Genomic DNA, 9,265 nt, shown 5'->3' with positions numbered 1-9,265 from the left:
TATGGAGTGTGGACTGGTAGCTGGAGAGGTGCCAGTTTCACCTCCTGTGCACTGCTGAGGTGCCCTTGAGCAAGGCAACCTAACCCCAAGAAACTGCTCATGTGCTAACGTGGCAGCCCATCACTCCACCATCTCTCTCATCTCTCCTGACTGGCTTTGACTACGTAATTGCTTGTTGATCAGAATGGTTGTAGATACTGATACTGATTCTTAGAACTTATTATGATCAGGCTCCTGCTTACAGGAGTCTGAAGTCCCTTCAAGTCTAAACGCTGCTGCATGAGATCTGGGCCCCTCATCTGTAGAAATCCTAAATTACAGTATTTGTATTATTTTATTCTTATATTAATATATATGCTACACAGAGTTACAGTAGGTCCACATAGGATGTATGAGCAGTGTGTGACGGCTGCCTTGCTGAACTGCTGCACCTTGCACGCCTGAGGTGACCACACAGATACAATAACAGTACAATACAATGAAAGTTCTGTTAACATATGAATGGATTCTGTCTACAGAAATGCGAGAGAGCATTTATTCTCAAACAGATACAGGTACTGGTGTATGTTGTTGGTATAATGTCAAAATGACTGAACTTTTCATTGTCTGTATTTGCAACAGCTTGCGGAAAAAATAGGCGAGAACTCGACACTGTAGTGAAGCATTGCTGCAGCTGCGACACACAGTTCATGCAGGCAGTGTGGCTGATGTAATATGTTAACATGGACGTCCAAATAAAAAGCAAGACGTTTCGCCACGCACACGCCCTGCAAACAAAGGCAGTGTGGACTGGGCCTTAGTCTTCCCGATGTTGGAGCCTGGTTGCAGGGATTTGCTGCCATTCAGCCAAAAGAGCATTAGTGAGGTCCAACACTGAACACTTGAGTGATAGGGTTTGGCTCGCAGTTGGCGTTCCAGTTCATCCTAAAGGTGTTGGATTGGGTGGAGGTCAGGGCTCTGTCTAGGCCCGTCAAATTCTTTCACACCAAACTGGGAAAACAATTTCTTTATGTAGCTGGTTTTGTGCCACGTGGGCATTGTCATGTTGAAACAGGAAAAGGAAAAACACAGACTGCTGCCACACAGTTGGAAGCACACTGTTGTCTAAAATGTCATTATATGCTCTAGCACTATGAGTTCCCTTCACTGGAGCTAAGGGTTGCAGACCAAGCTAGTATACAGTATCTGCTATTTCTGTTCTTTTCTGTTCTTTTCTGTTCTATTCACATGCTGTTGGTCCATTAAGAAAAAAGAACTGAGAGACAAGGGTAACAGTGGAGGAAGTGGAAAGGAGAGGCCAGACAGCTGGACAGCAGACCTGCACCAGGCTTCTCTAATGGAGGATTAGGGGAGACTATACAGACACGCATGTCCAATCCCATTAGATAATTAAAGCACTTTCCTTAGTCAGGGCCTGTGTGTTGAACTGTGAATGTGTGTTGGTGTCCTTGCCAGTGTGACAGCACTTACTGCTCTTTTCCTCCTTTATTACTAGTTACACAGAACAGTTTTGCTCCAGTTCACTCTAGCTATTATTGCTGTATTATAGTCAAATAATAAATAATTTGCTTTGGAGTGCAGCTACCACCTTGAGCCTTCAGTTTATTTTATAACAGAATTGTTTCAAACAATAACACCAAAAGGCTAGGCTTCTCTGCTTATACCACTATCTTAACTTCTTTCCTCATCCATATCTCTGTAGTTCATTCAGATGTTGGCATCAGTCTTGAGTAATAACCTCTTCCACTCCACCCCTCCCAACAGTAATCCCATTTTCTTTGGGTTGGGGAGGGGTGGGTATGGTATATAAGGGCTTAGAGCATTATGATAAAGTATATGATAGCCATTTCTATGCTCAATTATGTGTCATAAGTCAAAAAGTGATTTTAAAAAAAGTCATAAAATCCCCCAAAATACCACAGGACACCAGGACCTTGAGGAACACCAATTGCATTTTTTTTTCAATTGGATGGTGAGCACTTCTGTTCTGGAAATTGCCCAGAAAGCCCCTTATTGTCAATATACCTAAGCTTGTCACATATCCTCTGGATGCTCTTGATCTGTAGTTTCTGCTTGTACAGTTTCATGAGGCTATGATTATCCTAGCGTTCACAATAGGTCATTTTATACAATGAAATGGTCTCACTACAATAAAATGGCTATATTGGGCACTGACAACTCCACAAGAGTAGCAGCTTTCCGGTCATACCCAATTTATGCAATTCTAATACTGTTTATGGACCCCAGTATACAGAAATACTCAAGTAAACTAGAGAAAACAGTTGTACTGAAAACTGCATTGGTTTTGCCAAAAACTCCATGACATTAGCGTAAAGGATGTGAAGGGGAGACTCATGGGTACCCACTAAAATAATTTTAATTCAGATAGCTTAGGGTCAGAGGTCAAGGGACTCCTTTGAGAATAGCCATGCCAGTTTTTCCATCGCCAAAATGTATCCTAACTTTGGAGTGTTATTTAGCCTCCTTCCCAACACCCATTACATAGTTACTGCTACAACCACGCTACAACTGCTACAAATTCTGAAAGACAGTAGGACTTTGGCATCCGCACAGGATGGAGGAAATTAGGCCACGCTCAAGTCTCTTGTCAATATGTGAATATGAGGATTCTCAAGCAGTACTAACAGGTGTGCTTTCCAACAGATGGGTAAACAGCCTCATCACATCGGAACATACAAGAACAGGAACAAACAGGTTTAGTTTACATTTTCAAAAGGTTAAAGGTGTGAAACGAAAAAGTGAATGTTCAGAGCCATCATCAGGACAACTTGCAGTGTAATTTTAGAAACTTAAATAGGCAATCAGACAATTAGCAATGGCTGATCAGGAAAAAGGTGGTAAGAGTCAGAAGGTGTTTCAAAAACATCCACCAATCAGTGTGTTTCTCTTCTTTTTACTTGATGACAGGATGGTCAGCCTGATATCCTCTACACCTTCTGGAATGACGTAACCAACACACTTAGTGAAGAGTTTCACAGAGCAACTGAAGGTGAGCCGGATCCTTTTCCTTCCCCTTAGTCTCCACAACAACTGCCAGTTTAAATATGAAAGCTGCTCATTCAGGGCAAAGATGAATTACTCAAAGAGCGTAAATCTAAAGCTAGCTGCTTCACCACCAGCAGCACTACCGACTAGTGGGAGGCTTCATTTAGTGAGCCATAATCATCGGGCTGTAACAAGAACACAGTTAACAGCAGGGAATCAATGGGGCTGCAAGTAATAAACAGCCTGTTGTTCATGGAGCACTGAATCAGTGTGTGCCGGTGGTACAACCTTGCTTTGTATTAAGTCACTGCTTGCAATTGCATCAACATGCCATGATCATTGGAACACTAAATTTAATTATTTTGTTTTTGTTTTCTAGTGTGGCTTTGTTTGTTTTCTGTATTGTCGGATGTGGGGTGTACGTGTGCAAAACGTGAAAAATCAATAAAAAGTAAAGTGAGACAAAAAAAAGAATCCTGTTCAGCTGTTACAGACTAGAAACTAGACATCAGAGATGCACCATGACATCAGAACAACAGAACTACTAATTTAGTCTTATTTAACAAAAATAATACACTTTTAAATACATATAGGAAACCTCTCAAGTTTAAATAGCCAATATTGACCACAAATAACTGAAGCCCTGGAGCTAACTAAGTCTGATTAATAATGATCTAAAATAGATTGAACTGAAGAGTATTTATGTCTTCCTACTCACAAAATGAAAGTATCTGCTGAGACTGCCTGTGTGAATCTAAGGGGAGCTCATAGAGGCTCTTGTACTGCCTTGGAGAGATACAGTTGTTAAGAGATATTGGTGATTTTGCATCCACGCATTCCAACATCTTTCTCCTTTCTGCTATGAAGTCCAGCATGCAAACAAACATATAGTGTGTTCATTTCAAGGTTTTGTCAGTGATTGCAGCACACAAGCGTCAATAAGAGGAATTGATCCTTTCAAGTGTTTCTCAGGAATTGAACAATTTGGACCTGGTTGTAAATGGGAGCTGATTGTGATTTCACCTCCCTAATCATCTCTCTCTTGTTCCTCTCATCACCAGAGTCTTTCTGTAGTCAGTTGTCACATAAAGCAATAAATGAAATGAAAGGACTCACAAGAAAAAACAAAAAGCTTAATTATTCTAACAATAACATCTCACACACACACATACACATGGAGATCACATGGAGGCGTTTCAGTAGAGAGTTGTCTGATTACAGGGAATAACAAAGTGACAACAGGAGAGGCAGATTTGGCTCCTCTCTAACATACTTGGCTTCACACTCGCACTTTACTGAAAAACCTGCAGTTTCCCTTTGTGTGTGTGTGTGTGTGTGTGTGTGTGTGTGAAGATATTCTGGAACAAAAATAAATAAGGAAGGGTGAGGTGCTTGTTAATATGAGTAATATGGAGGCACGTTTGTATAAGCCTCAGTTTCTTTTTTCTTGTTGTTCTCCCTCTTTTCATTCTTTGTTATGGTTGATTAAATGATGAGGCTGATGATATTAGAACAACACTAAATGTATCTGCTAACTGTGTATCAAAGCCTGATATATCTTCTTCTTCTGTGCCATAGAGCTCCATTGTTAGAAACACATAAATAAGCCACACTGTTGACTGCACTGGTTGACATGTTCCTTCATTACAATGAACACACACACTGTAGTTTATTTTGTCTCAGTCGCACACACCTGTGGCTACAAATACAAACTAGATTAATCCGCTGCTAAAAATAGTCTGCTACAAATGCACTATTTCACCCTGTTTTAGTAATGTTTTTCTTAAGGGTTTTAAGATTTATTGAGCCTTTTTAAAATAATTAAAGTATGTATTCATGAGCCATTTTTATATGATTTACATCGCGAATAGGCAATGGGTGCTCCACCAGTTTAGCATTGTACTCCTGTTACACTGGAGGATCATAAAATGATCAAAATTGATACAGCAGAAACTTGGCTTCTACATTGCCCACAATGCAACTCTATCATGGTCAGAGATTCAGCAGGTGTGTCGTGGCTAGCCACGAGCTAGTGTAGTTTTTGGCCCCAACCGATGCTGACTCAAGTGACATCACTTGAGGACTTCTCACAGCTCCCTCAGGAGACACTAAGGGTTTTATACAGTTTTCTTTACATATGCAGTAGTACTCCTCAACCAAGTGTAAACCCACTGTGATGCCGCTCATTGGTTTGTGGACAACCATTTTGAAGCCTCAAGTTTGGCAATATAGCTGTCGCCATATCTGGACGAGAGCATGGAGCTGGTGGGTGATACTACTACTGGTGGGTACTGCAAGTTAGTTGTCACTCCGTTTTTAAGCAGGCTAAAATGACGGCTCACCTGGTAACACACGTCTTATATCAGTACACTAAATATGAAAATATTTCACAAGGGAAGGGAGATATGGTCAACACAAGCTGGACTGGACCAGAAACACTGAGGCTGTCTACAAAAAGGGCCAAAGCCGACTCTTTTTCCTAAGGAGGCTGAGGTCCTTTAACATCTGCCGGACGATGCTATAGATGGTTTTATGAGTCTGTTCGTGGTCGCTGTCACATGCTGGTGCAGGTGGGCTGAGTCGCAGACACCCAACAGACTAAAACAAACTTTAATCAGGAGGGCCCGGTCGATGTAGTGGGGAGGAGCTGACACTCTGACGACCGCTGGCATTTTGAAGAAGGAGGATGCTGGTCCAGGTTTCAGTCCATATTGGACAATGTTCTTCACACCTCTCTACGACACATTGGCCCAGCAGAGGGCACTTCAGCCAGAAGGATCCTCTCACCCCAGATGCACCACGAGCCGCCACAGGAAATTCATTTTCCTGCCTGTGGTCATTAAACTGTATAACGCCTCATCAGAGAGTCACACACCCCCTCTCTGTAATCTGACCTCAACACGGACACCATTTCTGCACTTTTTTTTTTGCACACTTCAAAACTGTTACATTTTACCTTTCGATATAGATATGTTTACTAATATATATATTTAATATATAGATATGTTCTTAATATATTATATGTTTCGTATGTATATATGTTGTTGTAGATACTGGAGTTGTTTCGAAAGTAATTCCTCCTGGGATATTAAAGTATTTCTATTCTGATTCTGACAATAACAGATCTTGATCCATATTTGATACGCCACTGCCTAGTTTGACAGTTTGTCAGAGTTTTGGAAGCGTTGAGCTGCGATGGACTCACTGAGAATACCTGCTCAATCACAAGGGTAGCCAGCCTAAAGCACTCATGCTTTGATGTCGTTTTACTTCAAGGACCATCATTTACTAAATGTTTAATGTATCGGTGGAATTCCACAGTAAAAAGGCTAACACATTGCTGGTTTTGGTCTTATCATGGTATTTGTTGTTTGTAAGAAAGACAGAATAGCCTCTGTCCTAATTTTATACATGAGAATACACAATGAGAATGACATTTTTCCTGAAAGAAGGAGGAATTACTTCTAGCTGGCTTTTTTCTGTAGCCCACGGATGTAAGGGAGGTGTTTTTATGTATAATGACCACTTGCCGAGTGACTATGAAGGTTTGCTTCCTGCTCTCTGACTCGTCATCGCCTTGTATCAAAGCTCCACTTGTTACCTTTTTCCTCTTTCTAGCTCCTCCATCTTGCCATGCTGCTGGATGTGGATATAATGATATCAGTATTCCCTTTATGTCTGTCTGTCTGTCAGTCTTTTTCATGCCAACCTCCTTTAGCTTCACTTGCCTTTATTCTTCTAGTCTTTATTATATCCCCACCTATTATAGGATAGGTTACATGTCATTGAATGGGGATATTCCCATGTAGGTTAGAAAGTTATTATATACAATAAGAAGCGTGTGGTATAACCAAAAAAGCTAAAGCAAACGTCTTCCCTTTTGTCTTTCTCACCTTTCTCTATCTCCATCACTGTAGAATGTACTGTCGGATCTTCTGGGAGGAAATGTTCTGTCCACTTCTCACTTATTTCCAGCCATGTTTCTCCCCTCCCAGTGCGCCCATACTGTACCGTTTTCTTGATACCATTTTAAAAAAAAAAAAAATTTGATTTATAATAATTAAGCAGAAGAAGCTGAGCCAACAGTCTGCATAAAAGGAAAGACTGACAAAACCAACAAGGCTGCAACAATTAAAAAAATTAGTATAGGCCCTATACTAAAGAAAGTATAGTATGCACGTTAGGGTTACCTCACTAATAGAGACTGGAGTCAAGGCAGCCTTTTTTTTTTAAGTCCCTGACCATTATAGAGTGCTGCAGGAATGAGTTTTTATTTTTGGCTTTGCCCACACTTTCCTCAGAATGATCCGTTTCCTCACTGCCTCTGCCTGTGTTTTTTTTTTCTTTTTAGCCTCGTCCTTCCTGAAGCAGGCGTTTGAAGGAGAGTATCCAAAGCTGTTGCGACTGTACAATGAGCTATGGCGCCGCCTGCAGCAGTACAGCGCCAGCCTGCAGGGGGCGCTAACAAGCGGTGGAGGGATGGACGCATCTCTGGACATCACGCCCACTGAGGCAGACAGTCAGGACCTCTTCACACACGGCAAACAGGACTACAAGTGAGCAGACACAAAGACAGCAACACAATCAGCCACTTCAGGGTGTGATCACACCTACGGGCTATTTTGTTTGGTGTGAACCAGGGTGGAAAAAATTTTTTTGGAGCTACTGAGTGAACAAGCTTGTGATCTTGTAAAGGTTCTCTCAATCACAAGCTTTTGGTCACCTGCGTTCTGGCCAAGCTGGAAATATTGGAACTATTGAATGGGAACACATCCAGCGTCAGTCCCTATAACTGAGCATCGTGGACTGGGTTGTCCGATCTTCATTGTAACTTAACGTCTAGAGGTGTCTGTACAGACCCAACCCTAAGTAGGAGTTGCTCACATTCTGTGTCTGAAATCACTCCCTATGTAGTGTAATATAACATATGCCTTTTCATTTGAGCGTGTGAATTCTGAGTGTAAATATTATGGTCTGTATCAGTATCCTTAAAAATTCCCACAATTGAAGAAAAAAAATAGTGTCCATGGCATGTAAATTGCTTTCTTCTAACAATACCGCAATGCAGTCTCAAAAGGGTCACTTCTGTTACATGGGAAGTAGGCAGTGGTTGAATATTTTTTTTAACACAGCCTGGGACTACACAGTGGTGGAAAATAGTTGAAGAAATTTAGATTTTTGGTTGTCAATAGTTGCAGTTTAACACAGTTTCAATCATTTTCTTAATTTCCAGTGAGTTGAAATTGTCAGTATGGTAGATCAGTGCTATCATGATAGCAGATTAGTTTTAGTTTTATTCATACTATTTTAACTAAAATGCCACAGGTCTTGGTTTCCTTGATCGTCAAATGTGAAATGTATCCATTGGCCCGTTCTTCTTTCTCCCAAGCGTTGACATTTCTGTACAGTTTTTGCAGCAAGTGCATTGGTAGATCAGTTCTATCCAGCTGTGTGCATCTAACCTCCCTACCACACAAAGAGATTAGCTGTGATTGGTTATCGTCCTCAATAACATTTTCTTCTCATTTATATTTATTTTTAGGGACCGAGCCAGTGACCGCTGGAGGTCCCTATTGAAATTGCTTCGTTTCTTACCTATTATTATTATTTCCAACTTTGATTGCTTTTTTGCCCCCCTGAACATATACGAAAACTCAATTTTATTTGGCAAAGTGGTCAGTCGTGGCGAAAAATTTTGTCCATATTTAATTCTGTGAGTCGCTGTCAGGTCAGCACACTAGGTGGCGCTACCTATCATTTAGGCAAAAACGTGCGTTTTACGCCTAATAACTTCTTCCCACAGTTTGTCGGCAATGTTCAAACAAAACCTTATATCCCACCGCGTTTGGTGAATGGGAGCCTGAATCTTCCGCCATATAAGCCCCGCCCACCTTGCGCCTTAGAATCTTTTCTCGTTAGAGCGCAAAACTGTCCAAAAACTTTTGTCGTGTTCCTCCTATTAAGCTGTTGTCCGATTCGACAAAGTTTTTCCACGTACATCTGGGGACGTCCCTGGCAAAAAGTATATTCGAAGAATTTTCTATTTCAATAAAATTACCACGCTATTAAAATTAGCACTTCCTGTAGATTTTACGTCAAAAAGGAGTGGTACCATTTCTCCACATTGGTATGGTCCGATTGTACACCAAGTTTTGTCCATAGTTCCCTTGTCTTTCCTTAGGCGTTGTGCACAATTTTCAGGTCATCGCCACAAGGTCGGGTGCTCCTCTTAAAATGAAGTAAAGTTTATATCTCTCGC

The 9,265-nt window shown here is 41.1% G+C and overlaps 1 protein-coding gene across 1 annotated transcript in view; it reads left to right on the top strand.

Moving 5' to 3' along the window:
• Window positions 1-7,586, top strand: part of LOC118337584 (conserved oligomeric Golgi complex subunit 5-like) — an 11,748-nt gene extending 4,162 nt beyond the window's left edge. The window contains exons 6-7 of the mRNA XM_035674688.1: window positions 2,929-3,010; window positions 7,358-7,586. Coding sequence (XP_035530581.1) covers window positions 2,929-3,010; window positions 7,358-7,566 — 291 coding nt within the window. The 3' untranslated portion in view covers window positions 7,567-7,586. The remainder of the gene's footprint in view (window positions 1-2,928; window positions 3,011-7,357) is intronic.
• Window positions 7,587-9,265: the final 1,679 nt, after the last annotated feature.

This window comes from Morone saxatilis, unplaced genomic scaffold (genome assembly GCF_004916995.1).
Source record: "Morone saxatilis isolate NCDOM2014 unplaced genomic scaffold, NCSU_SB_2.0 Contig10, whole genome shotgun sequence".
Taxonomy (NCBI): domain Eukaryota; kingdom Metazoa; phylum Chordata; class Actinopteri; family Moronidae; genus Morone; species Morone saxatilis.
This window is presented reverse-complemented; position numbering and strand designations above follow the sequence as displayed.